Consider the following 14869-nt stretch of genomic DNA (forward strand, 5'->3'; position numbering starts at 1 on the left):
CCCCCCCCCCACATCTTTGCAAAAATTAGAAAACACTATTCGAGTAGTTTTTTTCAATTATAATACAACTACACAAATAACGAACCAAACACCATATTAGGCGCCGCTCCTTAAACATGTGTACATAATATATATGGATTATATAAACTTCCTCCAGCGTTTTCTGGTTGACTTAAAATTGTCATTATTTATTGCTCAGATAAGTAGGGTTTAATGTTCACACTTTAAGATTTAAGGTTTATGTAAATGTGTTGATCGATATCCATAAACTTTAAACTCAGCACGGTGTTACACTTTCCTTGTCACGATCTGGAAATCCCACCCTCGGGATCATGATGACACCTAATATTTCACTTGTTAGGCAACTCACCGTTAGAATAATTTATCCATTTTTAACGGTTCAGATTAAGTGATGATAAAGAATCTGAAATAACTACAATAAATCTGAGATAATGTGCGAAAAACCATATCAACTGAAATATCTAATACAACTCTGGATCTGGTGTCAAAGTGCACGAGCTATTAGAATAGTACACATAAAGATTTGAATAAAAGTAAAGCTGTCTGAGAGAAAGTACGCAGCTAGAAATAGAAAGAAGGGGACTTTAGGGGTTGCGGACGCCGAGCAGTTGTACCTCAAGTCTCCACTCAATCGCCAACCCGAGCAATCTACGGGCCGCCGCTAGGACCGACTCCAAAATCTGCACAAGAAGTGTAGAGTGTAGTAAGAGTACAACCGACCCCATGAACTCTATAAGTGCAGAGCCTAACCTCGACGAAGTGGTGACGAGGCTAAGGAGTCACTTTAAAATAACCTGTACACATTATAAAAATAATGGCAGGAAAGAAAATGTAGTAACAAATTAAAGAAGTTAATACGTGAAAAATAGCTCAACCTCTGAAGGAAAACCAGTAAATGCCAAATATACCAATCCTTAGAATCTCGAATGAAAATACCGAAGCCAACACAACACGATAAGGAAATAGAAACACATAGACTATTGCTGCATGCAACCCGATCCCGCTGTACATACAGTCCTCCCTTATTCCACCGTAATAGTATTAACAATAATAAATAAGTATATGTTGCGCCGCGCAACCCGCTCCCACCATATAAGAGAATCAATATCATAATTCACCTTTATTTTACCGTATCAATCCACCCTTATTCCACCTGTTGTGACGCGCAATCCGATCCTGCCGAATCAATATAAATTCACCCTTATTTCACCATATCAATCCACCCTTACTTCACAAGTTGCGGTGCGCAACCCCATCCCACTGTACAATATGAGTAAATCAATAAGTGCATTTAATTTAACAACTTAAAAGAGTTTTCTACGAGTAATGGACATGAAGCAGAAATAGAAAGGAATCTCGTCTCAAATTAAGATTCCGCTAAAATGAATACTAAACAACATGACAATTCAATAAATGACAGCTAAGGGTACAATTAAGTCATTTAAGGCAAATAACATCGAGTCATAAAAGAATGGGAATATCTAACATTTTAACACGAGAATAATAATTGACAAGTAGCAAATAAAGGCATGGAAAGCATTTAAAGCACATAATAGTTAAGGCATGGAAGGAAATAATTAAGGAAATGCGGAAAAATCAGGAAAACAAGCAATTCGGCGGCGTATAAGCACTTGTCACCTCGCATATACGCCGCAACACATGAATTTCAAATAGCACATAGTTCAAGGATTCCTAATCACTCAAATCAAGGTTAAACCCAACACTTACCTCTCTGCAGTCAACTCAGAGCTCTACCTGGCCCTTTCCTCTAGGATCCGCCTCCAAACCACTCCTATTTAACCACAATTGACTCGATAATATCAAATAATGCTAAGGGAATCAATTACAATGCATAAAGTTAGGATTTTCACACTTTTCCCAAAAAGTCAAAAAAAAAAAAAAAATCAACCCCGGGCCTGCTTGGTCAAAAATTAAGATTCGGACCAAAACTCATTTGCCCATTCACCCCCGAGCCCGATTATGTAATTAGTTTCAAAATCCGACCCCAAATTGAGGTCTAAATCCCAAATTTGCAAAAAAGCCTAATTCGTCCTAAATCCCTAGTTTTCTACCATGGAGGAACAAAGATTAAGGCTAGAAATTTAATGGGTGATGTTAGAAATGGAAGAAAATGAATTAACGTATAGTAAACTAAGAATTGGTGTTGAAATTTCTCCTCCAAATCGCCTCTAGGCCAAGCTCTAATGAAAAGATTATGAAAAATGGGTGAAATCCCGATTTTGAAACATTTAAGTCACTGGGAGTCACGTGTTCATCGCGACCGCAAGAAACCCAACGCGTTCGCGAAGAGCATTGCTTATCTGGCTTGAGCGGTCGCGAAGTACCCTACGCGCTTGCGTAGGTTTAATCCCCCGCACCTCCGCGTTCGTGAGCCTAGGCTCGCGTTCGTGTAGAGTAACACATTTTCCAGCCCCCGCCTCTCAAAGCTATGCGTTCTCGTTGGTGAGGACGCGTTCAGCTCCGTGTTCGCGTCCAAAGCCTTGAGTTCGCGTAGGGTAAACTCACCCCTAGTCCCAGCTAGTCTTTGTGAAGAAGAAATTAAAGTACCAGAAACCAACAGTAGCAAAAAAAAAACCCCAGAAATTCTAAGTTCGAAACAGTCTGTAGCCTATCCGAAACTCACTCGAGACCTCGGGGCTCCAAATCAAACATGCACACAAGTCCAAAACATCATACGAACTCGCTCAAGTGATCAAAATACCAAAATAACACCTAGAATTACGAATAGGACACCAAATGAATGAAATTTTCAATAAAACTAAAGAACTTTTATTTTAACAATTGGACGTTCGAATCACGTCAAATTACTTCTGTTCTGAACCAAATTTTGTAGACAAGTCATAAATACAGTAATAGACCTATACTAAGTTCCGGAACCAAAATCCGGACCCGGTTTCAACACTGGAAAAAGGCATGCCTGCGCACATAATCGATGTAGGCCAAAATGAGCTATTTGAGGTTTCGAAACACAAAATTAAGGATTAAATCTCTAGATGACCTATCGGATCATCACATTCTTAAATATCTCGGTTACATATTTGTAAATATTATTTACCAAATGTTTTTATTATATGTTTAAAAACTTTTCTTGAGGCAATCTCAACTTGTGCACGCAGTTAACTAATTTACTTCTAAAATCCTACTCATTTATTCTTTAACGTATTCGTGTGTTACACTCCGAAAATTCAAGTTTTAGGCCTAATTATGCAAATAGACCACTACTAGTTAGGGCACCATCAATCAGGTGTTTCAAGGTAGAGATTTGATTAAGAAAACAACAAGTAGAAATATTGTTAAACTATAATTTAACTTATCTTCTTAGTGTGATTTTTCGATAGAAGATCATATTCAATTGAACTCCTTCACAAAAGTGGCAATGCCCTTGATTTAGTGCAATTCATAGAATAGTTATTGAGCTTTAAACATACTATTTCAAGTTTACAGCTAGCATAACATCACTATATATCTTCCCTTTCAATTATTCCACTATTACAAAAAAAATATAGCTACAGATTTCGTTGTTAATCTATCACTAATTCATTATTAAATAGGATTAGGGATAAATATTCTGGTTAACTACAAAATTTGTGTCGCTAATTCTTATTTTAGTAATGTTCATGCTTTTAAGGTTTAAAAAGTGCACAAAAAAAAAAAAGAAAAATAACATTTTCCAGGCATTTGCTGAAGAGGAGAAATGAAAAGATGGAGAATGAACATAAAGAGAGGCACTCGGTTAACACAATCGTTCACTTTCTTTATCTGCTATTGTCATTTCTTTTACTTTTTTGGGGGCTATTTGTATGTTATTTTGTTGGATATACAGGTTGGAGAGTACTGAATGAAAACCTAAAAAATTAAATATTGGCTTCAAGATTCTTTTGGGGTGGGTAGCATTTTCCATAAAAGAGAGTAAAAACAATCAGAGGCAAAGTCCTCATGGTGTCCAAGTTACATTTTCTGCACTAAAATGGAAATTGGTGGGGATTGAAATACACAAACCACAAGCTGCCATAATATAATAATAGCATTGCATGCACCAAAAAATATAAATAAACTGAACAGGATATCTAGGAATGAAGTGTGCTGTTTGTCAATAATAGGAAATCGAAATTATATATGGTCATTGGAGCTTACTGAAATATCAAATATCATATGCCTTAGATGATGAAAACCAGAAGAAGAAAAAGACAACAAAGTTAATAGTTCCCTATCTCAATAGGGTAAATCTTTCTCCTAATATTTTATTCCAAACACTTGTTAGATATTTTTCCCTTTTTATTTGTTCAGGAAGTTAGACCTATTTCTTAGAGGATAATTTTTTTCTCCCTCTAAAAGACTAATTAATGGAGTTGGTTAGTTAAATACACTAATAATATAAAAACTTAATAGTGGATTTTACACGTGATAAAAGATAATATATCAACAACAACACTAGCCCAGTAAAATCCTACAAGTGAGGATAAAAGATACTCCCTCGATCCAAAATAAGTGATTTTTTGGATATTTTCACACAGATTAAGAAATCCACCTTTTAGCATTAATTAGCAATAAAATTGACCATGTTAACCTTTAATATCTCACATAAACACTCCTAACACATATTCCAACACTATTTACTCCAAGGACAATGTAGGAAAAAAAATAATTAATTCATTCTTGAAATCTGAAAAAATCACTTATTTTGGACCACAAAAAAGATACCAAAAATCACTTATTTTGGACCGGAGGAAGTAATTTATTATTTTTATCAAATTAAATAAAGATGATTTGATTTTTTTTGGGTAAGCTAATAAGTTTTTCGTACATTATCGAATTTTGAAAGTTAAATTCAATTACATATTACCAATATTCAAGCATGATTCCGGCTTAGATTAAGGACACATGGCATATGATAAAATTAATAGCTACTCCATATTTAACTGAGTAAAACAAAGCCCTAATCATAATTTAGATAATTAATAACTTGTCCATAAATAAATGTATTAATTTTTTTCTCTCTCTTCCTATTTCCTTTTTCTTCCGCAGCCGTATCAGCCTTCTTCCAGTTTTACTTGAATCGTTTATCTTCCAATTCTTTTTTTTTTAGCTAATCATTTGATTGCATTTTTTTCTTTGAAATTATCTCTTTAAAATTAGATATCGCAGGGAAACGATACTTTAATATTTTTAATAACTAGGTGCCTTAATCATAAGAAAATTATGATTATCTTATTCACATATATTCTTATTAAATCTATGATAAACCTGAAAAATGTCATGTAAGAGTTTAGTAAAATTGGAAGAAGACTGATACGGCTGTGGAAAAAAAATAGGAAGAGACTGAAATGTTTTAATATATATTTATTTATGAATAAGTCATTAATTATCTAAATCATAGTTAGGGGCCTAGGGCTTTGTACTTTATTCAATTACTCTTTTATCAATTCACTATGATAATTTGTACTTAATCTACTTTTAAATTCTGAACTAGCTAGAATAAAGTCAATTTACTGGTTATCAAAAGAAAATCAAGGGAAAGCAAAACGAATCATAATAAATGAACGGACAAAATAGCTCTCAACTTTTAATAGCAACAATACGGGTAATTCACTCTGCCTAGTCTCCAAATAACCCAAATAACGAGAAGCAAAAAGTAACTCACCCCCCTCCCACCCACCCCCCAAACCCCAAAAGAAAAAAAGGGGAAAAAAAGACACAAAAAACACATAAAAACACAGAAGAAACTGCACTGCACCTCGATTTGATCATTCCTTCTTGTGTCTGAAAAATCAAATTTATTTTTACTTAGCCTAAGTTACTACTACTACTACTTTGTTTTACACACACACTCTTTCTCTATCTAGTCTAGGAGGGGATATTGCCAGTAATGGCAGTGTTTCAGTGGCAGTGCAAGAAAAGGGGGTTAGAGTTTTCATTGGGAAGGTAAAATTTTTGCACCCAAAAACAAGCGAACCCATAAACACCTTCATGTTTTTCATAGGAATTCTCTTCTTCTTCTGCTTGTAAAAATACACAAGCTACCCTTTCCTTGTTACACAGTAGATAGATTATAGAGAGAGAGAAAAAAAAAGAGAACCCTATTTTTATTTTCAGTTGCAGAGGGAAAAGAAAAGAAAAGAAAAGGAAAATTGAGTTGGGGTTGCAGGCTTTGCTTTTTCTGAGAAGGAGAGAGAGAGAGAGGCAGTGTTTCTTATCTGACTACTACTATTACTAACTATGTATTCCATTAAGGATTTCCAGTAAAAAGCCTGATTTCAGTAAGCATAAAACTCGGGAGATCACTCACTGCCTCTTTAGCCCCAAAAAGAGAGGGAAAACAAAAGATAATTACATTGTGTGCGTGTGTGTCTGTGTGGTTTCATAGGCAAAAACAAAAGGAACAAAATTATCACAAGAGAGTAATAAGAAACTCAGAGTAAGAAAAAGATAAAGAGTAAATGGAGGGAGGTGGTTCTAGTGGAAATACTTCATGTTTAATGGGTTATGGAGATGACAACAACAACAACAATAATGGAAATGCAGCCCTATGTCCTCCTCCTATGATGATGATGATGATGCCTCCTCCTCAACCTATAACTAATAACAATGCAGAAAGCAGCAATAATATTGGTGGCAACAACCACAACAATATTCTGTTTCTTCCTTTCTTGGACAACAACAACAATAATCCTCACGAAGACGCAAACTGTTCTTCTTCTACTTCAATCAAGTCAAAGATTATGGCTCATCCTCACTACCCTCGTCTCTTGTCAGCTTATGTCAACTGTCAGAAGGTGAAATTCACACCCCCCATTAATAAAAGAAAAAAGAAAACATTTTTGTCAAGAATTGTAAATTTAAAGCTTTTTATGAGAAATTGTTTAATTTTTTCCACTCTAGCAGCAGAAGGGTAAAGGGTGTGGTTTCCCAAAACCCCTGAAGAAAAAAAATTTATGTATGAAAAGGACAGTAACTGTATGTTCTTTGTTCACACTTCTATATCTTTTGAAGTGTTGATGAGAAGATAACCTAGTTATATTTGTATTACAGATAGGAGCTCCGCCAGAAGTGGTGGCAAGGCTAGAGGAAGTATGTGCCACGTCAGCAACGATAGGCCGTAACAGTGGCGGCATTGTCGGTGAAGATCCAGCGCTAGATCAGTTCATGGAAGCTTACTGTGAAATGCTGACAAAATATGAACAAGAACTCTCAAAACCCTTTAAGGAAGCCATGGTTTTTCTCTCAAGAATTGAGTGCCAGTTCAAAGCTCTCACTCTTGCTTCCTCCTCTGAATCTGGTGATGACTCTTTTCCTAACCCTTATTTTTGTCTTGTATAAACTTTTTAAAAAAAAAAAAACTAAAAGGTGTTATATTTGTTCTGGTCAGATCCTAACTGTTTCTTTGAGTTTATTCACTGCTTTGAGTTGGTTTGTTATTCTAAAATTAATGTCCTCTGCATGTGCATGTTTCCAAGGAATGAGGATTTAATTAACTATAAAAGAGCTCCATTCCAGATGCAATTATTATTTTCCCATTCTTTAATCACTTTCCACTCTCTTTTACTACTAATCTTTTTATTTTTGGTATTTTTCTAAATATCAGAAGTATAGTTTAATTATACGAAACTAAGACATACTAGTACATTTTTATATATCCGCATTCTTAGGTGTTGCTTTGTTATATATATGTATGCAACAATAACTCTTTGTTTTGATTCCCTCTCAATGTATCCTATTTTGTTCTTCTACATATTCATCTTCTGTTTATGTTTGGAAATATTGTATAGTATGAGTAGGTATAAACAGCAAGATACATTTGTCCCTTGTTAATTATTTCAAACGTGATGTTTGTGTATGCTGAAGAAACCAACTTGTCTTATTTCTTTATTTGGTATGACCCTGGGGAATATGACTTTCTTGTTGCAGTTCTTTTATGAACAGCCAATCAAAATTCTTTTCACTATTCATGCCCAGGTATTGTTTCTGTTATCATGTGCTTATCTAGTTAGTTCCATTAGAATCTTCAAGTTTTGCTGAATAATTGAAAGCTTGTACCTGATCTAATGAAATGCTAACCCTAGTTTTTAATCAATTCATATCTGGAATCAATTAAGTTAATTTTATCTCTCACACTCTTAGAAGCAGATTGTTGCATTTGTTTCTTTTGGCAAAATTTTTTTCCACTATAAACTTGCATTTGAAGTCAGTTTTTATGGTTTAGTTTTTAATAAATCATATAAATGCAAGTCTTGGTGGCATTTCCTTTGCTCTAGGATATATTGAAACTCTATCCTTTTCATGAATGTGGATGTTCTGATGTTTAACGGTGTCAAAACTATATAAAAATTATTGTTTATATTGTTGGATATATTGAAACTCTTTTTATTTTTTATTTTTTTTATAGAGTTTAATTTCTATGCACTAACAATATGAAAATTATTGATGCCATTAGGTCATTTTAAAACTAATTGTAAGTAACTCTATTTTATAGCATTGATTTATAACCTAACATGAATGACAATAAACCTATATAGAATTTAAATATTTGCTAAAGTAATTTTGTTTTAAGGCATAAAGATAGAATTTCTGTAATTTCTTGCTGAAGCATGCATTAATTGGATGTCTTGGAAATGATTCATAATTTACAAAATGCTTAAATGCCATGGTCTTTTGTTTAACTCTGATAAACACTAGGTGATTTCTTCCCATCTATCCAAGCCTTGGGGATAGAGTTACCTCGTACCTGTTGCTGGTGGGAGGTGGCAGTTATCCTGTGGAATTAGTCGAGGTGCGCGCAAGCTAACCCGGACACCACGGTTATAAAAAAAGAAAAAGAAAAGAACTTTCATCTACTGGTAGTAGTTTGTATACATTTGAATTCAAACTTTTTAATTTAATTAGTTTAACCTAGAATTAGAAAGCATCAGTTCTGTATGTTTCCTGTTGATCATTCTCTTGGCCAGCACTAAATTTTCATTAATGGGCTGTGAGGAAGTCCTTGAGCTGAATGATTAAGGCATCACGAATAGTTCCAAACCTTGACATGATATCAGGTCCCTCTAAATGTCGTCTTTAGTTACTACAGAAAAGAATATTGAGATAAATGACAACTGATGGAGATATGCACCTTGTTTTTAGAGGGACCCATACATGACTCTTGATTAGATTTGGAGCCTTGATTGGGGTATATGGTAACGTGGAATTTCATAAAAAAATCTTTTCTTTCTCATGCTGTAAATCATTGGATGTTCCATTTCCTTGGAATGGGATAAATGAAACCACACTTTGCTTGTCTACACTTTTAATGTTTGAATGTGATTTTAGCTACTATTTTAATGTTTCCTAATTAATGAAGTTGGTGCATTTCCATCGGAACACCTGTTTGATTTTATATTTGTCCATATTTTTTGGTTGATTTCGTTTTCTTTTTGGTCCAGCAAATATCTGATCGAATTTATTCCCTAAAGAAAAGAAATCATCTTAGTGAACACTGACTGCTTATTATGATCTTGTCGAATTATTGTTCATATGCTAGTTGACAAGTGGTTTCTTATTCAGTCAAAGTTGTATGTTATAGATTTGGTCGACAAACGTAGAACCTAGTTAGTTGGTTGATGATTAATAATACAATCGTTCTCTAGTTTATTGTAACTAAGTTGAGTTTGTCAAAGTTTATAAGCTTCTGAAATTTTGTTCCTTGCACAGATTTGGTGAATCAGGAATTCTTTGTTTTATTGTGTTACTGTAGCATACTTTTGCTACTCTAATGTTGGAAAGTACTGAAAGAGATATTCAAATGCAAACACTAAGAGCAAATGATTAAGAATTTGTTTGTACATAACTAAAAGATTTATGTCAGTCTAGTATTTGGCAACTCTATCCTGCCAAACCTTTGAGGACTTCCCCTAATTAAAGCAGAAAAGTGTCTGAGAAACTTTAGCCGTACTCATACGTAAATTTGTTAGCAAATACATATCTGTTAATTGTGGTTTCCTATTCATTCGTTGAGATGAGGGAGCCTATTTTGCATTAAAACAAGAAAATTACTACTTTGCACTTTATTGCGCTTTGCGAAAGTATGATTTTGTCCTTGGATGTTCAAAATTCACTTCAGCTAGAGACGATATCTTTCTTTCTTATGCTGATGTAGATGGTACTATTGACTGCTTGATCTTCTTGCGCATGTACATTGATAACGTATCATGTGTTTTTGCTTTTTTTATTTGCCTGTTTACTTCTCGGTATTTATCAGTTGACTTACTGTTAAATATGCCCTTCTGTATTTGATTTTAGCTCTGAATATATGAATCCTGGAGAAATTTATTCACAGTAATGTATCTTAATATCTAGTGATACTTGCCATTATGTTCCCAATTAAGCCTAAACTCATTTTATTTGTCTGGCTGATGCTTATGCTGATGTCTTACAGTTGCAGCTCTGGGTGAGGCAATCGATAGAAATGGATCGTCTGAAGAGGAGGTAGATGTGAATAACGGTTTCATCGACCCTCAGGCTGAAGATCAAGAACTGAAAGGTCAATTACTGCGCAAATACAGTGGTTACTTGGGTAGCCTTAAGCAGGAGTTCATGAAGAAGAGGAAGAAGGGCAAGCTGCCTAAGGAAGCAAGGCAACAACTGCTGGACTGGTGGACCAGACATTACAAATGGCCATATCCATCGGTATTGCCCTATAACCCTCAACGCCCGCTCCAATGATTTAACTTCTTGGCCTTTATATCATGAATTTCCTATTAATGTATGAAATATGCTTCTATTAATCCGTTATTACATATATCAACCATTACATTAATAGCAATTCTGCTATATTAGAGTCATTTCATTGTAATTAGTACTCCCTAATTTTGCCTTTGCCTTATAAGACAAGCCAGGAGTGTGGTGGATGACATATAAGTGAAGAATTTAACTTTTGTGCATTGGACCAGACCCCACCTGTGGGATTATACTGGGTTTGTTGTTTGTTGTTGCATTGTCAATAATGACGGTGAATATATAGTTTTCTTAGATTGTCAGGTTAAGATGACTTAATAACAATAGTGTAGGCAAGTGTTTATTCTAATCCTAATCTAGTAGTAACATAAAAGAAATGCAATTAATAGCCTGCTTTATATAACTGATTTCTAATAGTATAATTATTTTTCAGTATCAGTGTATATTAGTTAAATTAATAAAAGAAATGTACATTTTCCAGAGAAATTCTCATATGATCGATTTACCTTTTTTTTCCGTGTGATATATATTAACAGGAATCCCAGAAGCTAGCACTTGCTGAATCTACAGGATTGGACCAGAAGCAAATAAACAACTGGTTTATCAACCAAAGAAAAAGGCACTGGAAACCTTCAGAGGATATGCAGTTTGTGGTAATGGATGCTGCTCATCCACATTACTATATGGACAATGTTCTTGGTAACCCTTTCCCAATGGATATTACACCAACTCTCCTCTAAATTCTGGAGATGGATAATTCCAGCTTATGAAAATTAGAGTGATTCTTCAATCTTCAATATGTGTAGTGTTAGATGTATTATCAAGAATGTTCTGCATATTACTCGTATGCATATGTTATTGTAATTTCATGGCTAAGACCATAAGTACTTCTTGTTCGACCTATTTCTGTTGTGGTTAACTCTATGAAATTATATTTACTAGTAGTTTGTTATATGTTCTAATGTCAATTTTAAAAGTCTGGGTATTTGGTTATTAGCTAGCGTTTGGTCATAGATTCTCAAATTTATTTTGAAAAATTGGATTTGGAGGAAGTTTGGTTTGAAAAATTGGATTTGGAGGAAGTTCGGACATCAGTTTTCTAAACATCTATTTTTTTTTCTTCTGAAAAACATGAAACATGATTTTACTCACAAGTTCTAAAAACTTTTACAAATACCCTATAGTACCTTCATTAATAAAATTCATTATATTATCGCAAACCATAGTCATGAACATAAATAAATTTGGTACTAGATTATTATTTTTATAATGAACTACATCATACACTATATCGAGAAGTTTGGACTATTTTATAAAATACAAAACTTTGGAGCAATTTTTAAAAAATATAATAATAATATTTTAGGGGAGCTGGTTTTGTGTTTTGGAAATTTGCCGAAATATGGATAAAATTTATTAACAAACATTTATTTGCCAAAAAAAATTCAAATATATTTTGGCTAAATCTATGGTCAAACGGGTCCTTAGTGTTGTGAGTAAACTTAAACTACTTTATAGGGAGCCCTAATAAATGTGTTTCACCTTCAGTTTCAATTTAGATGACACTTTTTTTTATAAGCTTGTTTAAAATAGAAAGAAACATATATATAATTGAAAATAATTCAACTTTAAACTCTTCATTGTACCTTTAATGAGAAATTTTTATAATCGCACTATAAGTTTTAATAATTTTTTTTTTCTCTCTAAACTCGGTGCCGAATGAAACTAACTCGGGAGTACTAAATTTTGCAAAATACGAGGTACGATGTAACACAACGACAGGATTTTCTGTAGTATATCATTAGGTAGCTCTACCTAAGTTGAACACAATTGTATACTAACCCACCCAAATGGCTTCAACAGTAAACTGAAGCCCACTTCATGAGGAAGGCTTTCCTTTTGGGCTTCTCCATCAAAACCCCAAGAATAAAATGGACTATCTTTGAAGTAAGATTTTATTAGATCAATTTAATATTTAAAATTTTAATATTAATTTTTTTTAATGAAAATACTACAAGTTTAATTCTACTCATATCAAACAATGAAAAAAATATTTTAAAGTATTGGTTAAAATTCATAATTTGACATACTTTAAATCCCATCAAGCGAAATGTCTTACATAAATTTTTACGGAATTTATAGATCTGCCAACACTTGAGACAAATATGTTACTACTCCATAAGCAAGAAATTTGTCAAAGAAAGTATTATTTGTATTTGTGAGAGGTTTCATTGTTGTAATTATTATTATATATAGTGTAGGGGTACTTGTGATTTTGCAGAACTTATTTAAACTAGATAAGAGTAAAATAACACGCGAAATGATCCTATTTATATTAGATTCTCTATTACTCAATAAACTAATAAAATCTTCTAGTCAAGAGTAAGAATTATAGTCATGAGTGGAGGTGGAGTATGATGGTCCCACTGTATAAGAATAAAGGTGATATCTAGAGTTGTAACAATTATAGGGGTATCAAATTACTGAGTCATACTATGAAAATATGGGAGAGGGAGGTTGAAGCAAGGTTGAGGATGACGGTGTCCGTTTCCGACAACCAATTTGGTTTCATGCCGGGTCGTTCCATTACAGAAGCTATACACCTTGTTAGGAGGTTGCTTGAACAGTACAGAGATAGGAAGAAAGACCTACACATGGTGTTTATTGACCTAGAAAAAGCGTATGACAAGGTTCCTAGAGAAGTTCTCTGGAGAAGCTTAAAGGCAAAAGGCGTGTCGGCTCCCTAAATTATGGCGATTAAGGACATGTATAATGGGGCAAAGACTCGGGTTAGGACAGTAGGAGGCGACTCTGAGGATTTACCAGTTGTTATGGGGTTACACCAAGGTTCTGCGCTCAGTCCGTTCCTATTCGCCCTGGTGATGGACGCGTTAACACATCACATTCAAGGGGATGTGCCATGGTGCATGCTATTCGCCGATGACATAGTTCTGATTGATGAGTCGCGAACCGGTGTTAACGAGAGGCTGGAGGTTTGGAGACAAGCTCTTGAATATAAGGGTTTCAAGCTTAGCAGGACAAAGACGGAATACCTGGAGTGTAAGTTCAGCGCTGAGCAGAGGGAAGTGGGCGTGGATGTGAGGCTTGAATCACATATCATCCCAAGTAGAGACAGCTTCAAGTACCTTGGGTCGGTTATCTAGGGGGGGAGGGGAGATCGACGAGGATGTTACACACCGAATCGGGGTAGGATGGATGAAGTGGAGGTTAGCATCTGGAGTATTGTGTGACAAGAGAGTGCCACTGATACTCAAAGGTAAGTTCTATAAAGCGGTGGTTAGGCCGACCATGGTGTATGGGGCTGAGTGTTGGCCGGTTAAGAAATCACATATCTAGAAGATGAAGGTAGCAGAAATGAAGATGTTGAGGTGGATGTGCGGGCATAGTAGGATGGACAAGATTAGGAACAATGATATTCGAGAGAAGGTAGCGTGGCTCCCATTGATGACAAGATGCGGGAAGCAAGGCTCAGGTGGTTCGGGCACGTTCAGAGGAGAAGCCCAGATGCTCCGGTAAGGAGGTGCGAACGGCTGGTGGTGGAGGGCTCGAGAAGAGGTAGAGGGCGGCCTAAGAAGTATTGGGGGGAGGTGATTAGGCCGGATATGGCGATGCTTCGGATTTCCAAGGACATGACACTTGATAGGAACATGTGGAGGTCGAGTATTAGGGTTGTAGGTTAGGAGGTAGTTGAGTCTTGTCTTATGCCATAACTTTGGGAGACTAGTTTGGTAGGGATAATATTTTGCCTTTGCTTTGTATCATTCTTCTTGATTTCATGTTGTTCTTATATATATATATATATATATATATATATATATATATATATATATATATATATATATATATATATATATATATATATATATATATATATTTTTTATTTTTTTTTCTTTCATATTATTTCTGTGGTGGTACTAATATTGTCTTCTTTTGTCTTTTTGTCTTCTTGAACCGAGGGTCTTTCGGAAACAGCCTCTCTACTCTTTCGGGGTAGGGGTAAGGTCTGCGTACACACTACCCTCCCCAGACCCCACTAGTGAGATTTCACTGGGTTGTTGTTGTTGTTGTAGTCAGAGTAAACAAAAAAAAAAAAAAAAAA

General features: G+C 34.8%; 1 protein-coding gene across 2 annotated transcripts; it reads left to right on the plus strand.

Moving 5' to 3' along the window:
- Positions 5727-11703, plus strand: LOC109205968 (homeobox protein knotted-1-like LET6). 2 transcript variants are annotated; one of them, XM_019368744.1, is made up of 4 exons: positions 5727-6815; positions 7072-7318; positions 10457-10701; positions 11286-11703. In XM_019368744.1, exons 1-4 carry the CDS (start codon positions 6480-6482, stop codon positions 11487-11489), a joined length of 1032 nt encoding a protein of 343 aa, XP_019224289.1. In that variant the 5' UTR covers positions 5727-6479; the 3' UTR covers positions 11490-11703. The 2 variants fall into 2 exon arrangements, with proteins under 2 accessions (XP_019224289.1, XP_019224282.1); XM_019368737.1 differs by having other exon boundaries at positions 5729-6815; positions 10451-10701.

This window comes from Nicotiana attenuata, chromosome 2 (genome assembly GCF_001879085.1).
Source record: "Nicotiana attenuata strain UT chromosome 2, NIATTr2, whole genome shotgun sequence".
Lineage (NCBI taxonomy): Eukaryota > Viridiplantae > Streptophyta > Magnoliopsida > Solanales > Solanaceae > Nicotiana > Nicotiana attenuata.